At 34.7% G+C, this 27,537-nt stretch overlaps 2 protein-coding genes and 1 non-coding gene across 4 annotated transcripts; 1 reads left to right on the top strand and 2 right to left on the bottom strand.

Annotated features, from left to right (window-relative positions):
• Positions 1-313: 313 nt before the first annotated feature.
• On the bottom strand, positions 314-6,725 carry LOC118348721 (3-oxoacyl-[acyl-carrier-protein] synthase II, chloroplastic-like). The gene is made up of 9 exons (XM_035690916.1): positions 5,978-6,725; positions 3,348-3,553; positions 3,069-3,272; positions 1,900-2,010; positions 1,708-1,803; positions 1,484-1,529; positions 1,304-1,383; positions 921-989; positions 314-430 (listed from the first exon to the last, which is right to left on the bottom strand). Exons 1-9 carry the CDS (start codon positions 6,342-6,344, stop codon positions 314-316), a joined length of 1,296 nt encoding a protein of 431 aa, XP_035546809.1. The 5' UTR covers positions 6,345-6,725.
• A 13,022-nt stretch (positions 6,726-19,747) lies between these two features.
• On the bottom strand, positions 19,748-27,411 carry LOC118344063. 2 transcript variants are annotated; one of them, XM_035683883.1, is made up of 7 exons: positions 26,889-27,411; positions 26,506-26,599; positions 25,674-25,792; positions 25,505-25,588; positions 25,254-25,349; positions 25,119-25,176; positions 19,748-20,080 (listed from the first exon to the last, which is right to left on the bottom strand). In XM_035683883.1, the coding sequence occupies exons 1-6, from the start codon at positions 27,198-27,200 to the stop codon at positions 25,120-25,122; spliced, it is 762 nt and encodes a 253-aa protein (XP_035539776.1). In that variant the 5' UTR covers positions 27,201-27,411; the 3' UTR covers positions 19,748-20,080; position 25,119. The 2 variants fall into 2 exon arrangements, with proteins under 2 accessions (XP_035539776.1, XP_035539797.1); XM_035683904.1 differs by lacking the exon at positions 19,748-20,080 and adding an exon at positions 24,477-24,697.
• LOC118344356 lies at positions 22,428-22,560 on the top strand. The gene has a single exon (XR_004798135.1). It is a non-coding gene; the product is annotated as a small nucleolar RNA snoR80 (small nucleolar RNA).
• Positions 27,412-27,537: the final 126 nt, after the last annotated feature.

Below are 27,537 nucleotides of genomic sequence, written 5' to 3' on the forward strand. Positions count from 1 at the left end.
TGATTATAATTGATTCACTGCAACCGATAAAAAAAAATAATTGATGCACTGCAACTCAATTTACATAAGTGTTTATATACTTCCTGTGTACATGGGTTTCGCCTATTTCATTCGATGAATAAAAGTGTCTTTCTTACTTGTCAAAAAAAAATTACAGGAGTTGAGATAAGACAAAAAAAACAATATCATATAGGAGAAGCATCATATAAATAAGATTGAAAAATATTATGAAACCAAAGAACTAAAGAAGAGTTGGTGAAGGATATGTCCATTACAAGAGAATTATGAAAGCAACACAACAGTTTTACGGGTTTCATAATAAGAACCAAAGAGAAGGTGCATTACCATCAGGGTGTGGCTCAGTCATGTGATAAGCATCACAAGTGAAGCTTCCACCTAGAAATTCGGCATAGATATTTGCACCTCTTCTCTGTAAAAGTAGAAATTAGCCAATAGGATTATTACCCAGAGGAAAAACCTGATCACATGTTATACTAGGAAAGGATTGGGCTTTATTAGTCTTAAGTGAGTGAGAAAATATAGAATTAGCAAGTTCAGCTCAGTTCATTTGCATTTTTCCAATTGGTATTCATTTCAAGAGAGTGAATCATGAGATGACTTTTTTTTAATTATCAAAAAACAAAAAGATCACAGGCAGTACTAGTTGAGGATGGTGCAATGAAAAGTTATCTCATGATTCACTCTCGGACATGAATACCAATTGGATAAATGCAAATGAATGACTGATTTTTTAAACTAGAAGGAATTTGAGAGACAGAAGAAATGCCACCGAAAGGGGATCAAGGGAGATAATGGCCGATAATCTGAAAGAGAATGAGGCCCTAAGAAGAGCTCACTGGCTAAAAGGAACTGCCTACATGCATGTTGGACATGGCCATTTTGAGTTAGAATGAGAAAACCTTAGCATGCTCTAATTCTTCAAGGAGCAAAACCCCAGCTCCTTCCCCCATAACAAATCCATCACGATTCTGTTTGATGACACAAAAATCAGTGTTAAGTAATACACAAGTATACCAAGTAAAACAGACAATAATTGCCATCTCTAGTATCTTTCCTCAAACATCAATCACAGAAATCACCACAATATATAATAGAATATGGTAGTTTGAAGGAATCGCTTGAAATTTAGTCACTTTTAAAATAAGGGAGAGTTCCGCATGTATTCTTATAATCATTAAGTATTTCACGCTTCAAACAATATTTTATAAAATTCCACAGAAGTAAGCAATGAAAAAAGGGAGAAAATGAAGACACGGAACCAATAGGATTGTTGGTAACATACAATATCCCAAGGGCGTGAAGCTTTTGTAGGATCAGTGTTCCTCTGGGAAAGTGCTCTGCAAGCTACAAAACCTCCCAAGCCTGCAGTAACGAGTAGAAGACATGTTATGTAAACTACATGACATTAAAAGTTGGCATATTCTGAGATAAATTTAAAATAGGGAAAGTACACAGGAGATACCAATAGGTATGATTGCCGCGTCTGAGCCACCACAAAGCATCACATCCTGCATTACAATGTTGGATTGCAGCTTATATTTAGACTTATTTTATTATTAGTTTTTCTTTTCAAGGTTGGACCTTACAAACAAATCATTTGACAGAAAAATACAAACAAGAGACTAAATAATATGAGAGACTTGCACACTTCTGTGGTAGAGGGAGTGTTGAATGCAAGACACTTACAGCTTCACCTCTAGTTATATGGTTTGCTGCATTCAATATACAAAAGTTGCTTGTAGCACAAGCAGTAGAGATAGAATAGTTTGGGCCCATCCATCCCTGCAATTTTTTAAGTAATGAGCTGTTAGAAGGTCAACTCCATAACTGCAGCTCTCATCAGGGCATATCACAAATTTGAAAAAATATTAAGTTGACCAGATCCATTGCAAGCATGGCAGAACCCATATTTGTAGTTGCAAAAGGTACGCAGAAAGGATTCATCTTCTTGTATGAAACTCTTAAAGCTTCAATTGCATCATTAAAAACCTGTTCAAAATACAAAGGACACCTAAAAGGAGTAAGCAATCAATATGCCAGACTACAGAATTAATATGCTAAATTGCAGAATCAATCTGCTTTCTCATGTAGGCTCATGGTTTCAGATAAATTAAAAGTTCCACTTTAGTAGGAAACCATATAGGTAGCAGATGTAGTGTTTGTGAAATCGCTAGCACTGGCACACATGAGCGCCAAATGTTGTCTAGAGCCTAAGCGATAAGCACAAGGGCCGCCTGAAAAGCTCACATTTTTAAAAATGATAAATAATAACAAAAAAATCCATAAAATGGAAAAAAAAAAACTTTAAAAAGCAAAATGGTATTATATTTAGCCTATTAACTCAATTTATTAGAGTATTATGCAATATAAAAATCAAGTAATAAACTAATTACAAAATTTAAACATAACGTTTTATATAATTCTCTTATGCTCTGCTAAATATACACATCTACGAATTTGATAGCCATAATAAAATAAATTACATGATTCAATCAAAATATATCCAAAAGTCCAAGACTAAAACAGTTCAAGAATTATGTAGCTATTGACTTCTATGCTAACATAAGCAATCAAACATCAACCCATCCAGAAAGCCAACTTGGACTTAATATATTGGGTTCAAAGCATATACATCACTTGAGCCAATGTGGCACCATGGTACGTAAATGATCTTCAATACCAGCTTAATATTTAAGAATATTTTATTACATCATTTTATGGGTCTTGAACTGATTTTTATAAATTTTTCTAAAAAAACGAACTTAACAAAAGTGTGCTTTTCTGCACTTTAAGCTCACACAAAAAGTGCCAAAAAGCGTGCTTTTGTAAGTGCACTTTGCTTTTGGTATGTGAAGTGCTTTGCCCTTGACTCTTGTGCTGTGCGCTTAAGCGTGCTATACCAACACTAAGCAGATGTGACTACAACTTACAGCTCTCAGAATGCACTTCCTATCAAATTGAATATTAGCAACTGAAAGTTCTTACCAATTTTAATATGTTCAACCTTGTTAATTCTAATGATATCTTGTGCTGAGGAATGATGTTACCTTCATTCCACCCATTGCCGAGCCAATCAAAACTCCACATTTTGCTTTATCTAAATCATTCATTACATCTTCTGTAATTCCACCATCTGCCAAGGCTTTTTTGCCAGCAGTAAGCAAGTAAAGCATGAATTTGTCCATCCTCTTGGAAAGTTTGGGCACAACCCATCCATCAGTAGAAAAAGACTTGATCTCTCCAGCAATTCTCTAGGGAAAGAAATAATATTAAGCACAGGGTGAAAAGTGAGCACCAGATGAAGAGATAGCTGAAATATGGTTTACCGTTGGAAATTGGGCACAATCAAAAGCCTCAATCTCACTTATACCACTGACACCCTCAAGCAAATTATTGTAGAAGACATCTGGTTCATGACCAAGTGGGGTCACCACACCCATCCCTGTCACAACCACTCGCCTTTGCTTTGTGAGAGGTTTATTTCTTGTTGCAACTTCCTTTGCAGGTTGCACAGCTACAGCCATGGCTTCCCCTAGAGTATTAATAAATTCAGCAGAGGTGGCACGTGTATGTAGTTATTACATCATCACAACTTTATAAATTTAAAGCTTTATCAAATAAGACTCGTGCATCAAAACAACATAATTTTAACACCTGATTAAGTGAAGCCTATGATTATGACTACCAAGATTGGCTTGAATATGGAACTTAGTCCATAATCAAAGAACAAATATCAGCATTAGGTTTGAATTGACAGGACTGCTGCAAGCCTGCAACATTCATCTCACTGACCAGAGAAAGTGGGAATATGCCAGTAAGGCTGATGATATAACAATCAGGACTAGTGCACCTAAGTCAAGTAACCAAGGCATTCACCAGAGAGAGGGAGAAGCATTATACTATCAATTGAAGAATGAAGAGTCAAAATGTTTTGTACTTCGCAGCTAGAACTTCCATTTCGTGAATGTATTATGACAAGAAACCACCTGAGTTTAATTTTCTTCAGACTATTAGATGAAAAAACTGAGGGATTACTTCACAACATGCAAATCCTTGAACGTCTCACATGATACACCTCAGGAAAGTGAGCCTCCCACGAAGGTGATACCAGGAATCTATCCAATCGGGACCAAACCCGATTGTTAGGTTTCTTCACTGCCAATAAGATATCTTGGTCTCCCTTTGGGGGCTGTCTTTAAGGCAAGAGCAATTTGGGATGGGGTGATTGAGAAGGTAGAGAGAAGGCTGGCGACATAGAAGAGGTTGTACTTGTCAAAAGGGGAAAGAATCACCTTAGTTAAAAGCACTCTTTCTAATCCCCCTACATATTTTCTCTCATTATTTCCTCTACCAGTTGGCGTGGCTAATAGGAATGTAAAGATGTTTTGAGATTTCTTATAGGAGGTATTGGGGAGGAAGCCATGTTCCATCTGGTTTTAGTTAGGATAAGATTTTTTCTCCACTGTCGTGTGGAGTTGAGGACCTTCAATAAATTCCTTTTAGGGTAGTGGTTATGGAGGTATCGTCAAGAAAGTGAGACTTCGTGGAGGGTTGTGATTGATTCCAAATATGGGAGTGCTTGGGGGTGTTGGTGCTCTAATGAGGTTAGAGGTAAACATGGTGTGGGAGTGTGTGAAAATATTAGATGGTTTGGATTGATACCATAAATAAGAAGTTCACTGTTCGCTCTATGTACAAGCTGCTGTCTAGTCCGAATGTAGTGCACTCTTTTCCTTGGAAGTGTATATGGAGAAGTAAGGTTGCTTTCTTTAGTTGGACAGCTTCTCTTGGGAAAATTCTGACCTTGTACAATCTTAGGAAGCATGGACTAACTGTTATGGACTAGTGCTACATGTGTAAAAAAATGTGTCGAATCAGTGGATCATTTGTTACTTCATTGTGAGATGGCAAGGGTGTTATGGTGTGAGGTCTTTAATAGGATTGGATTGGCGTAGGCGATGCCTAGGAGGGTAGTGGATCTTTTCGCTTGTTGGAGAGGTCTTAGGGGTAACTCTCAAATTGCCACTATTTGGAACATGATCCCTTTATGGTCTTGTGTGGTGTATATGGTTCAAGAGGAAAGAGCAGTGTTTTGAAGATAAGGAACGCTCAGTGGACGAACTTAGATGTTTCTTTTTCAACACCTTATTTCTTTGGGCTTCAGCCATTGTATTCAATGGAACTAGTGTCCATGATTTCCTCCTTTTTTTTTCTAGTTCCTAACATGTAACTAGGTTTCCGCATCTGTATACTTCATATGTACTTGGGCTATGCCTATTTACTTGTCTCAATAAAACTTTTCTTATATATCAAAAAAAAGATAGTTACACTGTGCAACTAGAAACAACCAACGTTGTACTTGGATTGTGCCTTTGATTAAAGTCTAATTACTTATCAAAAAAGAAACAACCTAAGTTGTGCTGGATTACCAATAATAACTCCAAATATATCCATTCAACTGTTACAAAACTGGTAAATGAACCTCGTTTAGGGTAGTGAGTTCTCACGAGAGAGAGAGAGAGAATTCCTGCGTTACTAATATTGAAGAACCTATTTTCCAATAGCCAAACTGCTTCATAACCGAAACTGAAGTGAACTTTCCAGCCAACACAACGTAATATTAGACCCAATTATTAAAATCCTCCATCATTTCTAGTCTTTTCACAGTGTGCAACCAGAGGAAACGGGAACAAAACCAAATTTCCACACTACACAAAGCAAATGGAAAAACTACTTATAAAAAAAAGTAAATGGAAAAATAAAGATATTCTGAGAAAATCCAGAACAAATAACAAGAAGATCAAACGGGAAATGAATCAAAGGTTAACAAAATCCCAGGTTTTCAATTTACTGAATAAATATAAAGAGAGTAATCGAAGTTAATTTTAATACATAAATAAAAGAAAAAGTCAACAATAAAGGCTCAAACTTGAAGGGTATCGCAGAAAGAATATACCGGAATGGGGTGGTCGATTCAAACTCCTCTGTCTACGATTCAGATGAACATTCTTGGATCCGAAAAGAGAGTAAAATCCCAAAGAAGAAAGGCCCTTGGAGCTATAGTACTCATGGCAGGGTTCGAAAGCGAGGCAGGAGCTCATAAGGCCCTGAATGCTCGATCCACACGGGGAGGAAATCGAGCCCGTCCGAGGTTCGGAGCTGCATTTGGACAAGACCCTCCTCCTGCCGCGAGCCCATTTGCTCTGTCTCTTGCTGGAACCGAACATGGACGGGCACGCGGAGTGGTCTGCGCCGCACGTGACCGACATGCAAGTAGCGACCAACCACGTGCAAAGCGGAGATGTCACACACGACGCATCCATGACAGACGTACAAGAAGAAGAAGACGACGACAAAAAAAAACGAAGAAGACCCCAGAAGATGAAATCGAAAATCCAGATGGAAAGAAATGAACTTGGGTTTGATTATGTTAATCTAGGCGAGGAAGAAGATGAAGGTGTTCATGGATGGTTGAGATGTAAATGAGGAAGGCATAGAGATAGAAGTGGTAGCACTGGTGAACAAAGGGTGAGAAAGAAAGAAGGGAAAAGTTGCATTCGGTTTTTTGTCGGGTGTTTGGATTGGGAAAAGCTTTGAGGCGCCAAGTTTTGGGCAATCTGAGTCCTCCGCAGTCCGCAGTCCGCAGTCCTCACTCCTCAGAAGAGGCTGCCAATCTCTCTCTCTCTCTCTCTCTCTCTCGGTCTTTCTACAATATGAAGGAAAGGCTATATTCAAAATTAAATAAACAAAAACAAAAATAAATTCTGAAAATTTCCTAGTGGCTGGTTTGAATATAGAAATGAGATAAAATGAAATAAGTTAAATAAAATATTATTAAAATATTATTTTTTAAATTTATTATTATTTAAAAATTTAAAAAAATTATATTATTTATTATATTTTATATAAAAAATTATAACGATGAGATCTATATTCTTATGTGATGTTATAAAGCCTGTCTTGCTTGGATCATTTTAAGCAAATACCCTTCAAGTGATCAAAAAGACATCACTACCCCAAGATCATGCTCTCTTTATATAAATCAGTATCTAAAATCTTCCATCATCATTATTGATTAATAAGACTACTTACCCCTATTGACCAGAATAAAGTTTTGATTTGAAGTGTAGGTTTTGGTTCTTGGCCACATGAATTGGCCTTTCTGAGTTCTGTGGTCCATTAGTGTTTTTTTTATTTTTTTTGCTCAGGAGCAAGTATATATGGTGGGGCATGGGGAAGAGTAGTTGTAGTTTTTTCGTATATTCTTGGTGGTTAACCAGTCATGAGATGCTATTCTCTTTTGTATATAATTTGAGGAAAAAACAACTAAATTCACCAAGCATATGTCGTCATGTATTTAATGCTATGGATCCTACACAACTGATGTTTATGCATGCTCGCTCCTCTTACAATAAACCAGACATTTACACTTTGTTAGCATGCTTTTTAACTTTGGTTGAGAATGTCTGAGTTGATGCATCCTTCCATGGAAATGAATAAATAAATTAATGGAAAAATGAGAACATAGAGGTAATGAAAGTGGAATTCTCTTACCAAATGCATCAAAAAACATTAAGATACATGAGATATCAAAATAATGGGGCAAATAGAATTTCTACTTATTTTACCTTTTCATAAGGGTGAGCACCAACTGACCCGAGTAGTGTTTAGGACTGACCCGACCCGACCCAACCCAAGTTCGATGAGTAATAAAACTTTTATTCTCAAGAGATCGAGATACAAACGAAATTAATGTGAGATCGAGTTTGAAAGAGGTGCAAGGACACAAACACAGAGAGAAAGCGAGAGTGAGAGTAACTAATAGGGGCAGTCGAAATGAAACCTTAACCTCAACCGTAATAGAGTGGGAAAGCTCGTCATGGTTGCAGCTGCGTTCGATGACATCGCTGTGTAGATCCTACTGGCTCTAGCCGTGGCCCTCGCGAGTGACGGTGGTTTTCATCGAACCCGCGATGAAATTGGCATTTTTTGCAAAGCATCCGATATGGGTTTTATGGGGATTCTTGGATGATGCTTGGACCGAGCTCCTCACAGTTGATGCAAGCAAGCTCTGATTTTCTTCTTCAATTTAATTTCGTTCGTTCGTGTAGTTTATAAGGTTTGGTTTTTTTCCGTGATGAAATGTATTGTTTTGTTTTTCCAAATTGGCATAAAACTGAGAATTTACCTTGTGGTTGAACAATGGATCAACAATCCGTATAACATGTTCCAACTCATGCTTTAAATCGACTGCAAGTGGTTATGATGACAGAGAGAAATGGGGAGGGATGGCAATTAGGGTTTGAGATCAATTGTGAAAACGTGTAGTCGGTTTCAACGGATTCGACCCGCAAGCTATTTCAAATCACTTTTTCGAATCTGGTTAGATCGGATCTTACGGACGGACCATATTACATATTTTTTTGCAATGCCCTACCTTTGCATTGCTCCAAATAACAATAAAAATAAATGAATAGTATAGATTCTGCCATTGAGGGGAGCTATTTTTCTGGAATTGATTATTCAGCCAGCACGTGAGTATTGTCGAGTATAGGAAAGTTAGGACAATTGGCTGAGGATGATACATCACCAAGAAGTACATACTTTGGCTAAAGTCAAAACTTTTAAAGAGGTTAATCTACATTGGACTAATCATTCTAAAGTCAAAATAATAATATAATATTATATATTTTAATAATTTTTTTTATTTTTATATTTTACAAATACACTCCATATATTAATTAATAATTTAATTTTTATTGTCCAAATAAATTATTTAACATGAAAAATAAAGGAAGAGAAAGAGAAGGAAGGGAGAGAGGAGACGTGGGAGTGAGTGAGAAAAGTGAGAATATTTTTTAATAAAATATTATTTTGGTTGATAAACAGTAAATCATCAAATATAGTTTTGACTAGTTCAATACAATTAATTTTAAAAAACCTTAGTCAAAATTTAGACTTGTCTGGCATTTGGTTAAGCCAATATCAATATTCTAATAATTAGATAAAAAAAATTAAAAATTAAAAATTTTTATGTTTGAGTAATATTCAAAAAGAAAATAAAGTGAAAAATTTTAAGATTGAAAGAAATGAGAGAAACCATCTATGTTGTCAGACAACCCCTAACTTTTCTTTGGAATACGCTGCGAGTCACTACTGGCTCTATCATGTGTTTTTTAATATGTTTTTTTTTATAATTATTTTTATATAAATTTTTTTAACAATTTTAAATATTTAAAAAAAATAAAAAAAATAATATTATTAAAAAATACTTCATTAATGAGGAAGTAAAAAATTATTTTTTTTATTTCATTTCGTGATTAAGGAAGTATTTTTTTAATAATTTTTTTTACTTCATGATTAAAGAAGTATTTTTTAATAATATTATAAATTTATTTTATTTTTTAAAATATTAAAAATTTTTTATAAAAAGTAATTGTAAAAAAAGCACGTTAAAAAATACATACTAAAACCAACGGGAGCCACCAACAATAGCTCTAGCATTACTCCTTTCTTTTGCATGTGAGTAGTTTCATCGGAAAGAATGGACAGTTTAAACAAAAATAAAAAATAAAAAAAGGTTAGAGACTATCATAGCTTTATTTTCTTGTACTTATATCGTGTGATGTGTGTACTGCATCAGGACTGAGATGTCATATGATAAACAAAAAGACATTTTCACTTTTCGTTTGTTTTTCTCACTTTCCTAGTAATTGTAATGTGAAGAATTATAAAGAACCTTGTTAACTAGTCAAGACTGAAATTAGGTTTGTATCCTTGAATGCATTCAACTTATCTTAATATCTAAATATTTAATTCATTCACAAATATACATAACTCAGCTGGTTTTAACACTGTTTCTTGATATAACACGTCACTGACATTATCTAGGGGTTCCTGACTTTCTCTCTCTTTTTGTTGTGTTTTTTCTTCCGTCATGATAAGTCTGCCTCTCTCTCTCTCTCTCTCCCTCTCTCTTTCCCGTCCTTCTTCTTTCCCAAACCGTCTGTAACGAAGGCAACCTTCCCGTGCCATGACTTTGTCGTATGGAATGGTGGGTGACTTTCTTTATTTCTACCGCGCAATTATTTTTGTAGTAGTTATTAAATAATATATACACAAATATTGAAATAAAATGTGAGCAAGATACTGTTATCTTTTAACTGATAATTATTTAAATTTTTTTATAAATTTCGAGTAAGAAAAAGTTTGCACAAAAAATATTTTGCATGCATTGAGGAAATTTATGTTTGATTTTTATTATTTATTACTTAAAGACTTAAATAAATTAATATTCAATCATTACAACAACTTTTCAATCATTGGTGTGATTCATACATTTTTCAGTTTCTCATAAATATATCTAAACTCATCTTAACATCCAAATATATCTAAACTCATCTTAGGTGAGACTCACAAAAATCACTCTATCATCTCCACTCATTACTATTCGTAAAGAATTCAGTTTATTTCAATTCATCTCAATATCCAAACGCAACCTTATAGACTGTTAAAACCAAAAAAAATTGAAAAAAAGAATGATACAAGTGGGAGGCTAATAGTTGCAGGACCAATCCTCAGAGTTACCAAACTTAGGATAAAACCTTTGGGGGTGGCTTTGGTAGCAAGGGCTTTGGTTTTAGTAATATGCTCTCTCCATTTAAGGTTTGAATTTTTTTAGGTGTAAATAATTTTTAGAGTTTATCAAAGTCTTTGTCGAGAGTCTGTGTACCCTTAAAATTATTCAAAATTTTGCTTTCTTGCATCTGATGTCAATAAAAAAAAAAAACAAAGTGAGAATAGAAAAATAGAATCAAAAGTGAGCAAATCATTCTTCTATATCTTAGTGTATGAATGCCTTACAAGAGAAAAAGAAAGGAAAGAAAAATGTAGGTTAGAATTTGCAATAGCAACTTAAGGAACAGTTATTCCAATACAAAGTGCAAAAAACCTATTCTGAACCAGACTTCCATCAACACATGTTTGCACCTTCACAAACAAACCCTGAAGAAAGACAAAAAAAAACTTGGGCTCAGTCCAATCTATTAATTATTCACTTGCTAAAATGTTTGGCACCATCCGTCAATTTCAAATCTCACCACCACATATCTTAGGGCTAAGATAATCATTCCCTTTTTGTTTTTGCGAAGAAAGTTAATGGATTACTTCAACTTTACTCATGTGTTGGATACCGTGACATTCGGTGGTCCACTTCCGTAGGTTGTTTGATTCAGGATCGCGAAAGCTGACCGGATTGAAGGTCCGGATCTTTAATATTCATTAAGCATGTATAAAATGTTAAAGAGACAATTTAATTTTAATTTTACTAATTTAATTAATTTTTTGTATTAATTAAAAAGAGAGAAAGAGAGAGAGGAATGTTCATGGATTGAATTGGACTGAATGAACCGATAGCTAACGGTTTGGTCCATAAAAAATGATTGACCAAAATTTTCGATCCAAAACCCCTCAGACTGAACCGATTACACCTCTAATATCTATTAGGGATGGTGCTAAAAAAAAAAAAAAATCACAAAAATGCACATCGGTGCACTTCATTAGTCTCTTCAGCATTTTCCATCTATCAAACAACATGCTGCAATATGTCAATTCCAAATGTTAGGAAAAGTTGTAACATGGATTGGCTGGAGAGGTTGGACTGTAGGTGTTTTGTTAAAGGAAAATGTTTAGGATAGCGATGCATCGGTTAGATGCACTTGTACCTGTCGCTCCTCACTTTGAAACCTGAGAATATTCATCTAGAAGATCCATAACCAAAGAAGCCATTGGAGTGTTTAGCATGTGGAGACATGGAGATAGGATGGTGCGTGAGGCTCATGTGCATTTCTAAAATCAAGTTAATCAACATTGTCGCTCTCACCCTGTAGATCGGTGGCCTCGAAGTTCATTGGGATGGCACATGTTGCTATGAAGAGGTTGAAACCTAGTAGATTGGTCTATTCCACTTTAGAATGAAAAAAGAACAAAAAATTTTCAAAAAAAAACCATACAAGCCTTGGAGGAAAGGTGAGGAAGGAAGAAGGGTAGGGAAGAATATACTGTGTCAAAACTCCCCGCTTCTCCAATAAGGTAAATATGGGCTGATATTTTTAAATAGAAGTTAGAGAGTAAGGAAGATAGATGAGAGATGTCTCTTGAACTTTGATGGGATTCTGGTTTGAGCAAAGCAACGAGGAAGAAAATAATATACTTTGCAATATATTTGAAGGTAAGGCAAGCAAATAAGCAACATTTCACATGGGAGTTATGAAAGTTTAGTAGGCTTGTTTGGCGTCAAGACATGTTTCATAAACACCACGGGCATATAATCATATTATTAAGAAATAATTTTCGGATCAGCCACTGTTTGGCAGCAATCGGACCATACTTGATATGCGGGATTTTATTTTATTTCCTTTAACAAAACTTGAGGAGAGATAGGTTGGAAGAGAGGTCGAGAAGAGCTTGAGGAGAGAGAGAGAGAGGGGCTGAGGAGAGCTTGATGAAGGGGAGAGAAAGGAAGGAGGAGAGAGCGACAGAGGGAAGAGAGAGATTGAAAGTAATGGCTGAATGTGACATAAAGTTAAAAAAATGTGTGGAGTGTATGATAAAATAGTGACTGATGTATAGAAAGATTCTATTATTAATGGTTAACTACTAAAATAGTCGTTGTAGTTTTTTCTTTAAATAGATTACTTTCCGAATCTTAAAAATGAACTTTTTCATCTTTATGTTTTTAATTTTGAACATTTTAATCATTTTGTTAAGATCTGTTAGGCTGGTTAATGAAGTCCTTGCTACGTGGCTTAGAAGCCACAGCATTGCCATAAGATTATGCCATGTGTCACAATAGTTAAAAAGACAAATTTTGATTTTTTAAAAATAAAAAAAAAATGAAAAAAGTCTAAATTAAAAAAAAATGAAAACAAAAAATGTCAAAAATAAGAGAAAAAAGGTGTAAGTTTTTTAAAAAATAGAAAATAAGATTAAAAGGAGAAAATGATCAAGCCAGCCAATGAGATTATTTTTTTTTAAATTTTTTTCTTTGCAAGTTTTTAGTTTTTTTTTTAATTTTTATTTAATGTGACAAACAACAAAAATTTATTGGTGATGACATGGCTTATAAACCATGTGGCATGGACTCCATTAGTCAGTCTTAACGAATATGTAATAAAAGGATTAAAACGAGAGAAGTCAAGGAGTAATCATCTAAAACCAATAAGCTTGTGTATTTATAATATAATAAGGCCATTTCAAAGATGCTAATAGACTTAAGGTGGTCCTCCTTTAACTTAAGGGATGATTTGTTTTCAAGATTAAAATTTTAAATTTTAAAAATTTTACATCTTATCATTATATTTTTTTAAATTTTCATACAACATAAAATTAATAATTCAACTTTTTTAAATTTTAAAATAAAAATGATATTAAAAAATATATTATAACAATATTTTATTCAACTTTTTAATTTTAATATTAATTTATCTCATCTCATCTCAGAATAAGTTTTCGAAAAGGGTCCGAAGACTCGGAGAGTAACAAAAAGCAGTGCTCACATTACTAATTTTTTATGTATTAGAGCATTAGCATTGGATTCATCATTTTTATCTTCAAAATTTGATGAAAAGTACATATTTTTCATAAATCCAAAACCTTTCTATCCATAACTCTACATTGGATTAACCATTAGATTCATCAAAATAATAATATAATATTATTTCGTTAATAATAATATTTTTAATTTATTTTTTTCATATTTGACAATTACACTAACTATATGTTAATTAATAATTTAATTTAATATTTAAATTATTATTTCCTAACTTAAATATATTGTGGCTCAAAATTGGAAAATAATAATTTAAATAAATAAAATAATGGTTATAGAGTGTGAATAGTGAGTCTTCAAATTTGAAGATGAAGATGAATGTACTGTAGCTAAAAGCTTGACATTTGAGCATATGGTGAATCCAATACCAGGATTTTAAAACTAAAATCATCAAATTTTGAAGATTAGACTCATTTGATGAGTCCAATACTAGTGCTCTTAGTAGCTTAGCAAAGTATTTAGGACTCCCAATTTATATTTGTTGTCTAAAAAATGAGTTTTCGGCGAAGGTCGTAGAAAAAGCGCAAGCAAAATACTTTAAATATTTTTTTATGAAGTTATATATATTATATCGTTCATCTCCCCTACGCAAGATTTCTGGTTGTCTTGGCCTACTCTTTTGCTTAACATGCACGGCATTAATTCTTATTATTATTTTTTGTACCAATTGCTATGGAGTATGGACATGACGTGATTAGAGAGTAATCTAATTTGGAAAATACATACCAACAAAAAAATTATACAAAAGTAATTCTATAAAATAATATATTTTGATGTAGTTTGTTAAATTGTAAGGTTATTTTTATTTTAAAATAGATCTAACAGACCACATAAAATTACATCAATTTGTAAAATTACTTTTATATAATTTCTTTGTGACTATAACACTACAATGAAATATTTTTAAAATCTTCAAAAATGTCAATTTCATCGTGCACAATCTTGTTAGCATAGCCCCTTTCATATCACCGATATGAAATCATCAATTATCCTAAATGTTTAAATTAATGCGAAGATATAGACTTTATATTTATTTTATATATCAACACTCTCCCTCACGTGTAGGTCAAACTATCCCTCAATAAGTGGGCTCAACACGTAGAATATTTAATTAAATGAGATAGAGTGTAGAGTCATGATTTGAATTCAAGACCTCTACTCTTATACCACGTGAAATCATCCCTTATTTAAAAAACTTAATTGATGAAAAACGATAAATTTTATTATTTATTTTAACCAGAATCAACATTAAACCGAGCATGCAATGCCAAATCAAAGGTTGTTTGGTGTTAAAGAAGTCCAAAACTCGTGTCTTAAGGGGGAAAAAAAAAAGAAAAGGTACTTGTAATATTGTTCTAGGAATCAATGTGCTTACCTAATCAAGTTTGACCAACCACAATCATACATCACTTACATGTTATTATTTATTTAGAATTTTAGAGGGATGAAATATTCCAATACCCTTTTAGTTTTACGTTATTCGTCTTCATTTTCATCCCGTTTATGTCAATATTTTTGTGATGAGAAAAATTCCAAATTTTCAACAAAAATGAAATTGCCTCCGTAATGATCTATGTAGGGTAATAAATAACAAGGTTACTGCACAAATTGCCAGAGATCGACTCCTTTAAATTTGAGTTAGGCTTGATGAATTCGTTTATTTACAAATACAAAACTATGATAAATTATTAAACGATACAAATCTTTATGAAGATGAAGTTATAAACTATGGACAATCATTAAAATCTGAAGATAATATTATAAGTTATAATATAAATAATTTCTGTGACAAAATTGATTAGCTTCTGAACAAACTCAGATAATAAATGAGATTTTTGTGATATATAAAAATTGTTTTGAGTAAAAAATTATCTACACAGATCTTGAACACTCGTTACTCAAATGAGATTCAAGTGCTTTTATTGATTTCAATAAAGGGTTATGCTATTCATCAATTACTATTTAGTATTTACTCTTAAACTCCATAGTGATAACTTTTTCTTTATTTTTTCGTAGGATGTGGTGTGTGTATAATGAATAATAATTGATAAGAAGAATTATTCTCTAATAAATCACTCCCGAATCATATCATTACAGACATAAATTGATAAAATTACTTATAGAAAAAACACTAACTGTATTTAAAAAAATCTTACTATTCCATGTGTCAATTTTTAATATGATAAAAATTAGGAAATTTTAATTCAAAATTTGAATTTAAAAAAAAAATTAAAATATGTAATTTACGTATATATGCAAAATTATAAATACATGTAGGAGTACTCTATATACCCATAAACAATCTCCGAGATATCTTAGTAATAATTGACTTCATATATATTTTCCAAACCAACTATTCTTTTAGGTAGATGTACTTCGAAAGAAAGAAAGGAAAAAAAAAACTTAAAAAACTTAAAGCTTCCACTGGTCGCTAAGAAGATGGTAAAGAGTAGGGGAAAAATAATCCTGGTACAACCATTTATAACGTGGACTATGATGTCTCCAGTCCTAACGACAACCAAGTAGATAGGTAATTACTCAATTCCAACATTAAACTACCCAATAATGAACATAAATACAACAAAATAAAGTGAGATGGTGAAAGAAAAGGAAACATGAGCAGAATTAATCAATTTGGGAAGTGAAGATTGGTGAGCCAAACTCGTATTTTCTCAACCAAATTTCTGAATTTTTCTCAGCAACCAATCAACACATTTGCTCTTATCTCATGCTGCTAATAATAATAATAATAATAATGGGAAAAAGAAAATTAAAGAGAAGGACATTCAACTACCTTTCCTTTTTCGACCTCAGTCTAAAAGTCTCAACCATATATCCTTAAAACTCTACTTCTTAATTAAGACTACTCTTTTTTTTCTGTCTTTTTTTCACTATGTTTTTTAATTTTTCTGAATTTGCCCACAAAGAAAATATTTAAGAAAACACACGTGAGGGGTTCTCATGAGATGCTCTCCAACTATAGAAAGAAACATTGAGAAATTTTCAGTGCAATCTGATCTGCTGCCCATTTCTATTCCTCGTCACCAAACAAGTGGGTTGCCAACCAATGGGATATGTATGTAGACGTTAGGTTTACTACAATAGTGTAGATAACATGGCTTGTCTATATAAATTATACTATAAATATCTTGATATTGCGTTTGGATAGATAGGCATGCATGAGATTGCGGTGGAAAATATAGTTTATACTTTTAGGACTTATAACTTATAACTTCAGTAATAACGTTTACTATTAAAACGTTATTGACTGTTTGGTAACCATATGTTTAAAGTACTTTCAAATATGTTACATTTGTTCAGAAACAAATTAAAAAAGTATTTTTTTCAGATAGAAATGATGATTATTTAAATTTTTAAAAATCATGAGCATATTCTTGAAAGTTTGAAAGTTGTAATTATCTAAAAGTTATATGAGCATTTTTGTCCATTGACAGTATTTTTAAAATTTGAATTACGTTTCGCATTATCCGAAAAAACACGTTTGAGGAAAATCATCATTTTGATGCTTTTTCTCAATCATACTTTTTAGTAGGGCTGGGCTCCGACTCCGACGGAGTCGGAGTGCTCGTTTTCGACCTCCGACTCCGACAAGAGTCGGAGCCAAATTGGAGCTCCGACTCCGACTCCGAACTGGAGTCGGAGTCCGACTCCGATCGGAGGTCGGAGCTCCGACCTCCTATAGGAGCTCCGACATAAGATCGGAGCTTGACGTGCGCTCGACGTGCGCTCGACCTGGGCTCGACTTTCGCTCGAGCGAACCTCTCTGGAAGAGGTTCGCTCGACTTCCGCTCGACCTGTCGCTCGAGCAGAACTCTTCCAGAGAGGTTCGCTTGACTTCCGCTCGACATGTCGCTCGAGCCAATGTTCAATACAACGTGTGCTCGACTTGCGCTCGACACCTCGCTAGAGCGAAAGTGTACAGTAAAAAAAATTTCGGAGTCGGAATCGGAGCTTCTTGGAGCTCCGACTCCGACTCCGACTCCGAATAGATATTCGGAGCTACTCCGAATTCCGACTCCGAATTCCGATGACTCTGACGAAGTCGGAGTCGGAGTCGGAGCGGAAGTCGGACGGAGTCGAAATTTTCGAAATTTTGCACACCCCTACTTTTTAGCTTATTTGATATTAAAAGTGATTTAATATGTAACACTCAAACAATTTAATTATTCAATTAAAAAGTTTTTAAGACTATTTAAACACTTTTTAATACTAATTCCCCAACCCTAAGACCAAGGATTTGGATTTCGACCTTTAAATTAATTGAGATCTCTTTTTGGATCCTACGTTAAAATTTGGATTTGTATGATGGTCGAAAAAGCTTTTAAGCCTTTCAAAATCTTAAAAAGCATGGTTAATTTGAAATTCAAGTTTAAATTCAAATTCAAATCTAAATTCTTCTATCTATATACAACCTAGGTGATTTCACAACTCGAAGAGAATTTGACAATATAGTGGATGATTAGTTAGATTATTATGAGTTATAAATGCTAAGGTGGCAAGATCTCATCAATTGAATTAAAAAGAAAAAGAAATAATTAAAGAAATTTACTTGATAGAATACCTTAAGGTTGAGTTTGGGTAGAATGATTTGGACTTGGGATTGCAAATCAATGCCATGATTTCAAATTCATTTCATGTAGTGTAATTTGAAATTCAAGATTTTGAAATTTTGTCCAAATCTAAATCTAAGTTTTAATATGATCGAGGCAAATAATTTAGATTTCAAAGACTCAAATTTTAAACCCTTTTCCAAATCCAGCCATCTAAACACAACATAAGAGTTATACATGATCAAGAAAATTATACTTGTATTTGTTCTAATATATTATAAATGATAATTGAGTATTTAATTCTCTTTGAGTCTTTGGTAAGATAATTTGGAGAAAGATCCTCTCAATTTCTTACTCAAACTTGAGAGTCTCAGTTGAAAGAGATAAACACATAAAGTAAGTCCTATAATATTTATTGCCACCCGTATACATTTTTATTTTATTTTCTGGCAGTATTAAATGAGTACAAATATGGTATAGTTTATCTTATGTGTTTTTATTTCTCTCACTTGAAACCTTAAGTTCAAACAAAAATTTGAAAAACCTTGATTGAGATAGTTAAAGAATAAATATAGATAGAAGTCACTATTGGGAGCATCCATTTTGCACACATGATGTGGCATCATCTAGATCACACATCTCCCCAAGTGAGTGTTGAGAACAATCAACTAGAAACAGCCATACAGTGAATGCAAAATATACACTGCTATAGTGACTTCTCTCTAATATTCCTCATAATTAAATAAGATAAATTAGGGATGATACCTCAAAAATCTCTCAGAACAACAGCTTACACATAGAAAGGCCCAACGGCCAAGTTTCAAGTGAAAAAGGTTTTTCGGAGGAGCTCAAAAAAGCGAACGACACCTTGACAACCATCAACGATCATAGGGGAAGAAAACAGCCCAGTGGGCTAAAATGCGTATCAATGCATGTTAGGTGTGTTGACTATTTTGACCTTTAGTGGCTAATGACTATCACATTGCAAATTGGCAATGTAGATTAAGTTGGGTTGGCCAAATTGATGCTTCGATATTGACGTGCTTGTTTTGATCTAATCATTTTTATGATTTTGTATGGCGTGTGATGTAAAGGCCTTCAAATAAAACTATTTTTTTGTATAATAGAGTTGGATGCAAGAAAATAGTAATAGTAAATCTTCACAAGAATTGTTGAAATTCAATTATTTTCGTCTTCAGTCTTAACTAGTAGAGTTGGCTGAATTATTTAGAAAAGAAAGATATACTTTAGTTTGACTAGTTAGAGTGTTCAATTCAGGATCAAAGACATGTACAAACATTTTAACGAAAGATTAGGGCTTGGAGACTTACAAATTGCTTGCTGATCAAAGGCACCTACAACCATTGATGTAGATCACATTGTCATCAAATGCATAGAGGAGCTTAGACGACAATAAGGACTTGACAATGGTATTTAATATTTATTAGTTATTGGGTGATGTATTGTATTCTATATGTAATGTTCGTTGGTCTTGATCTTTTTTCTGTTTTGGTAAAATGCATATTGAAAATCAATGGCAAAATACTTCTTCAATGTCTTCTAATTAATTCCTTTACATTTAATTCTTTGACAACCACACAAAAGAAATCAAGTACATCAAACAAGGGAAGTCAAGCATATCCCTCCCACGTGCCCTTCACCCTAGTAATTATAAGAAACAATATTCATAGGAAAGGAAAAAGTTGTCAAAGACACAAGAAATCAAATTCGCATCAAAATTCTCAACATTACAAGGCCGAGTGTATCAACATTCACGTACCCTATTTCCATCTATGACCAACTTCTATCTCCAAGCTCGACAGGCCATTATCTAATGGACGAAAGATAATCATCCAATTGAAGGAAGCCACCAAGAGCACTGCAATATCAGAGATTAGTTATTTTTATATAATACCCATCAAAGAAAAAGAACAGTTACTTGGGCATGGAAATGAGGACAGCATTCCATAAGGCCACCCAAAAAACCAATTATTTGTTATGTTCATATATTGTACAAGGCTGTTGATATTAGATCCTGAGTTCTTTTTAAGCCAACAAGGATGATGATGATATATATGTACATCCACATCACAATACCATAGAAAAGGGATGCACTGCCTAGGAGTGAAAACAAGAGTGTGGTATTGAATGATCCATGCAAGGGGATTCCCCAATTGGTTCATATAGCGAGCCCATGAGGGATCTCTAGGGAAGAGGGAGAGAGCCCGATTAGGCCCAACAACCCTCCTCTAAAAGGAGTCAATGGGCCTCTACAGAGTACTCGACCCACGAGCAAAACCCACCAAGGAAGCAACCATCGTGTGGGAAAAGCAGATGGTAGAGGTAGATGAGACTCGCCGTCTTTACACCCCCCAATGGCACCCAACCCTCGAGAACCTGAGCAGGCAGGTGGGCGAGAGATACGAGGAACACTCGATCTCCTGACAACAGAGATGAAGAGGCTTAACAATGAACATTTGCGGGATAAAGTAAGTTAGGGAGCCATGCCGCATTAAAGACGCCACTCCCCGAACTCTACGCCGCATTAATGGAGCCATCCCATGAGTCACGCCGCATTATAGGATTTTGACTAGATGAACAGTTGAAGTGACATGAACTCTTTGAGGCAAGGTATGGGCTGTCCCTGCCCAAAAACCTAGTATAAAACCTACCACTCAAGTACGAAGAACTCTCTCTGATTCTTGAAAGCTCTTGCACAAACTACTAGAGAGATATACTGACTTAAGCATCGGAGACTCCCCGGCCTCCACCAAGCCCCCCACTCTCTGTGTTTTCTTAAGTGTGCAGGTGAAAGGCCCAAGATCCGAGTTGCTGGAACCCGGCCTAAAGGTGTACGAAACACAACATTAACAATCTAGGTCATTTGCTGTCTATCCATATAATGCATACAGCTCTAGTTTTTGGTAGGGCTGGTTCGATGGCTCTATACGAATTAGCAGTTTTTGACAAAATTACAGCTTCCACATTCAACATTGCTCTTAGTGGGATTGAGAGCATCAAAGTATAGAACATAAGTTGGACACAACACAATCTCCAAGGATTTTAGAAGGTAGCTGAGATTTAAAAGAATAAATAATAATCAAAGTGCATAAAAACATTCAGAGACCTCTCAATGGATGATTTAAGATATATGGAAAAGGTAACATTTCGGCCTGTCAATGATAACATAAAACCTAATGATCATCTAGTTGGTAAGACTAGTCCAACCCTTCCCATAAACATACACATGGAAACAAATGCAACTCAATTGAAATCAAACAACTATTGTAGGGTCTAAGATATCACTCCTCTAAGAGCACTGGCAATGGACTAGCCATTGCCAAGTTAAAGTCTAATTTGCATCTGATTTTGAGATAAAATCTCTGGCATTGAAATCGGCAAAGTCATATTTTTCTAATTTTAGCTACAGTAAAATCCCCACGCTCGCTATATTTGGCGAGTACTTGTAGAAGGAGCAAACATGTATTTTATTGTTTCCGCTCTCGTGTTTTCCATTTCCCTCATATTTGCCCTCGTCTCACCCCCTCGTCTATTTGCCCTCGTCTCGCCCTCGTCTCTTCGCCCTCGTCTAACCTTTGCATCTCGTCTTTTCCCCTTTCCCTCGCCCTTTTTTTTTTTGCAGCTCCATCGCGGCTTCTCTCTCTCGCTCTTCTCTCCGTTTGCCATTTTCTTTTTCTGAAACTCCTCTCCCTCAATCGATTTTCTCTCCTTTCGTGGGTCGATCTTCAACGGTTGTGCAATTTCCCCTCTCGCTTTCTCTGTCGGCTTGGCTCAAGAACGCGACACTCTCTCTCGGTTTGGGTTGGTAAGACTACCAAAACTTTATTTGGGTAAGCTTTTCATTGTCGATTTTGAGTATGAATTTGTGAATTTGTGAAATGGGTATGAATTTGTGGGACAGAAGGTTATTATCGTTGCTGATTTGTATTGATGAATTTTTATTGAGTAATTTGTGAATTTGTGAAATGAGTATGAATTTGTGTATTGAGTATTTTGAGTATGAATTCGTGTCCAGCCAAACCTCCTTTCAGATTCTTAGAGCTGAGAGGCCGTATTTTTTTTTGAATTTGTGTTTTCGGTAACTACAATCTGTTGTAGTTATTAGAGTTGGTGTTGCTGTTTTCTGAAGTTGGTTGCTTGGTTCTGTATTGTTGTTGTTGTTGTTGCTGTTTTCTGAAGTTGGTTGCTTGGTTTGGTAACTACAATCCGTTGTTTTATGTGTGTATGTAGTAGTATATTTATGTGGGTAATGGCTTGGATGCTACATTAACGTTTGTGGCTATCTTGATCGATAGTTGCTTTCAATACGATTTGATCCCGAAAACACCACATATATTATTTGTTACAATTGTTAAGACACTTATAAAAAAACAAGTATATGTATGTGGGTATGTATGCATTTCTTTATGTGTAGAAGCTAAATCCTAATATTTTCTGCATGTATAACATGATTTGCTACTGATAAAAAAGAGATGAGTAGATAATATTGATTTGTGAGCATGCCTATTATTGTTTAGATAATATTGATTTAGATTGAGTAGAACATTAACACCAACACATCCAACCAAAAACAGAGATGAGTTTGCTGTTCTTTGCATAACAGATGAGGAATAAAAGTTGTTTGCTGTTCTTCTTTGCAAACAAGAACACAGAGTTACCTGCCAAGAGGAAATGAAACTTAATGGACTTTATTGAAAGTAGGCAGTTGTTGTTAATTAATCATCACTGAATTAAGAGTGGAAAATCCTAGAAACTTACCCAACTTACCCATGTTGGAGTTTTTGTGCTTATATTTTCCATTTCTTTTCAAACTACCTAGAAATTATTATTGGTATTTGTTCACATTCTTCTCTCTCTCTTCTATGTGCATTCTCTGAAAATAGATACCCCACTAAATGGATGTTTGCTGCTTATGGACAATATATAATATCATATATATTATGGAATGGATGTATGCTGTTTTAAAATTTTCAGATTACAAAATAACCCTTGTACCTCTTATTCCTTTGGTTTTCATTATTCAATTTCCTTTGTTTATGCAATATGATGCTGAGATACTTGATGATGCTAAGATACTGCAACATTCCATGAGGAAGTTTGAGGCAAAGATGATGCTGCTAGATCTAAGTGGCATGAATGCCATGCAGCAGCAGTATTTCGGCCATATTCAACTCAAGATTTTTTAGCAGTTTTGGCTACTTCTGATCTGATATGGAGTAATTAGTGGACTGTATTGGCTACTTGTGATCTGATATGGAGTAATTAGTGGACTATATATGTACTTGTGATCTGATATGGAGTAATTAGTTGACTGTATTGGCTATTTGTGAACTGTTTTTGGGATAATTTGTGGACTGTTTTAGCTCATTTGTGGACTGTATTGGGATAATTTGTGGACTGTATTGGGTATTTGTGATCTGTTTTGGATAATTTATGGACTGTTTTAGCAATTTGTGAACTGTTTTGAGGTAATTAGTGGATTACTTTGACAATTTGTGGACTGTTTTGGGTATTTGTGATCTGTTTTGGATAATTTATGGACTGTTTTAGCAATTTGTGAACTGTTTTGAGGTAATTAGTGGACTGCTTTGGCAATTTGTGGACTGTTTTGGAATTTTCTGGACTGTTTTGGATAATTTATGGACTGTTTTAGCAATTTGTGAACTGTTTTGGATAATTTATGAACTGTTTTGGCATGTTTGTTGGATTCAACCACAATTCTAAATGTAAATGTTGGGTAGAAGAAATGTTGGTATGTTTGTATATGTGATTGTTGGGTGAATGGTTGACAAAATATATTTATTGAATAATTAGGTTGAGAGAAAAAATAATTGAAAAATAATAATTTTATTTATTAATAAAGTTATTAATTAATATATCAAATGTATTTGTAAAATATAAAAAAAAAAAATATTAAAATATATAATATTTTATTATTATTTGGACTTTAAGATAGCTAGTCCAATGTGGACTAATCTAACTACAAGTCCATATTATAGCCAAAATCTAACATTCTAGCTAAATTTTAGACTAGGCCATTGCCAATGCTCTAATGGTAGCTCAAAGGAGCAAATACAAAAATGTGTTCTCAGTTTAAAAGACCTGATACGATATTACGTGTCACTTTGAATCCTGCATTGCAGATCAAGATCTAGGTCAACATGGACATCAATAATCTCTCTTGTTTCCCATTTTGGAATTATAACCGGTTTGCCAACACAAAAAAAAAAAAATAGGGAGAAAAAAGCACAAAGCAAACCAATTATAATAGTATTCAAGAAACCACATAAATAATCTCAACCTCTGTGTAAGCAAAGGTAGAGTGGGGTACAAGGTAGTACAAGTCCTGCTAGTTTAAACTTTTGTCAAGTTCATGTCTATTTTGAAGTTGTCAGTAGCTAAATGAATCCGCTGAAGTTTGTCCATACACAACAAGCTTCTTCAACATGAGAATTCTCTCAAGTGTATTTACAATCTGAATTCCATTTTACAAAGCATGGGGAGGTCCCAATCAGCCAATAGACAATAACCGGATAAGTTAAATCCTACTTGAATAAAAATTGTTACAATAATGATGCAAAAATTAAAATGTTGAATTCTTGGGATTCTTGAAACTGTGCCATAGATGAATAACCAATCCAGGAGGTTGCCCATTCAATGGAAGGCCCAAACTCACTTGAAAGATAAGTGAGTGCGGATGAAAAGGATTAGCCAGAGAGTGATGCATTTAGAAATTTGTCATGATTTATTTTTTGGTAGACTTGAAGTTGGTGATACATGCATGTCAATGAGTTTATTATTCAACAGATTCAGCTTCTGCATAAAGAAATGTCTAACAAAGCATGGTACAATGCAAGAAAAATAGTCATTCTAATATGCATTATGAGCCCACTTACCTCAATCTATTGGTTCTGATGTTTGAGACTGCTGGTCCTCAATTAAGGTTTGAATTCTCTGTGATAGAATACATATGATAAGAATAGGGAGCATTCCAAACTTATAGAAAATAGGATTTTGTTCTGGTTTTCTACCTTCACTGAATTTCCAACCTCCTCCAGTTTTTGTAGTAGTACTTGCTCCCCAAAATGAGGAAAAGAATCGTGCCTTAAAGATTTTGATGGGGACCCCTGCAGTCCATGCAAAGAGACATATATTAAAAGAATGGAGAGAGAGAAAGAGATGAAGTGTTGAAAAATACAAACATAATTTAAATTATTATCAGACCAAAAATTGAGCTTGTAATTGTATCCAGCAGTATCTAAGCATATCATGAATGACCTACCCTTAGATTGGGAGTGTCTTCAACTGTGGAAACCGGTCTAGAGAAAACCTCACTTCTCATATTCGCGAGATGAATAAGAACAGCCTGAAAAGGGCACCAAGGGAGACAGAGGAATTTGTATCCATCAACCTGAAGTCACCAGACAAAGGTGATATGTAACAAGAAATACCTTTCTGAAAGCGCTTGGATCTGCAACTCCCTGGATTTGAACATCATCACTTGGAGGCCGTCTTACACCAGCATTTTCAATTCTAAGAGAGTAGACACCAAAGAGGGATTGCAAATATCCTGATAATAAAAATAAATATTTCCAAAATGTTACCAGCAAAAATGTACTCGAGAACCTAGGTTGTAAATTTAAATTCCCAGATATATGTATTATGTATGCACCTAGATCTGAAGGGTAAAAGCTGCAAGAACAGTTGAAGGTCTGTCCATTCATGAGCAGCCAGGTTCTACCAACTCAATTTGTAACAACCGGTAGGTCAGAGTCAACCAAATTTAAATTTTCTGACAATATAAACTGCTATCGTCTTGTAATTCTAACTATTCCAGTATACCGTGAGCTGGGAAGTCACTCCTCATTAGCCAATATTTGATCTTTTTTCTCTCTATCTTTTGGGCCAATACATAGCAATTAGCAATTACTTTCTCTTTTTTGAATGGCACCGGGTGTCTAGGAACAACATCCTGACTAATCCCGATGGTGCATAGGCCCTCGGCAAGAAGTTTCCCACAAGTGCACTTGGGAAATTCAAGGAAAAAATCCCCCAGTCCGATGGCCCCTAAAAATTGTTTGTGCTCAAGGAGATTTGAACCTTAGACTTGGGGGTAGCATACCCCTAAGCCTTGGCCTTTACCACTTGAGTCAACCCCTCGGGCAATTAGCAATTACTTAATCCTACTTAAAGTCCTAGTTTGTAAAATCAATCAACCGCAGTATTTTGATAAAATTTGTCGCGAATTTGAGATAATGTAGAAGTATAGTGCCAACACATTACCTTGTTCAATGACAAGGTCGGCAACTGAAGGTAACAAGACATGCTTCTCTTTCTTCAACACTCCAAAGCATGGAAATGGTACTGGCTTTGTGACCTGACCAAAAGAAACAGTATTACTTAATGGCATCCAAACTCCATCAGATAGGACTGAACAATTTTCACAAGTCACTAATAATCCCTTTACGTGAAAAACGATGAAACAAAAATCCACAGATTAGACAACATGTTGCTGAGTACTAAAAAGAACTCTGCGAAGAAATTCGACCACCATAACTGATATAAGTAAATACATTTCATCGAATTGAATTCTCGTGTTAATTTGCATGTGATCTTAAAAAAGTATAAAATAATGAAACAAATTGGAAGAGGATTTGCTGATTTACTTTATATACTATGGAGTTTTGAGTTAGATAGAGCTTTCTGGAGCCGATATCTTTGCGGAGTATATATCTCCGCACAGGTAGATAAAGAAGCATGAAAAAGCCGATTCCCCAGGCCAGTATCAGAAGCAAGGAGTAGAGAACCCACTGAGCAGTTTGATACTTGACATAATTCTCTTCCATCTCCTGGAACGACGCCGTATACAGGACCGTTTCTTCTTCTGCCTCCGTTACCAGCTCCTCCTGAGAACCAGCACGGGACAATAGACCTCTCTCCAAGCTGTCAATTTCTTCAACTTCATTTTCAGTTGCCATCAACTGGGGCTTTAAATCCACCGAAACAAGAAAACGAAAACCACTGTGCAATTTGTTTTCACAAATCCACAATTCTGCAAAACCCTAAATCACCGGAAAAAGGAGTAGCGCCAAGATCCAAAAATCAGAGTTCCATAATTAATGGAATCTCAAGTACAAGGAAAGTGGGGAGAGCTATGAAAAGCTTTACCCGATCAATGCTCTAATTTCAAACGGGCAGTCTTCACAGCTTCATAACGATTACCGGGCTTATCTGGGCCTGTTCATAGACCCGGATCCGGTTGGTTGGTTACTGGTTAGTCAAAGACCCGGACCCGGACCCGGACCCGGAATTAAG

Source organism: Juglans regia, chromosome 1 (genome assembly GCF_001411555.2).
Source record: "Juglans regia cultivar Chandler chromosome 1, Walnut 2.0, whole genome shotgun sequence".
NCBI lineage: Eukaryota > Viridiplantae > Streptophyta > Magnoliopsida > Fagales > Juglandaceae > Juglans > Juglans regia.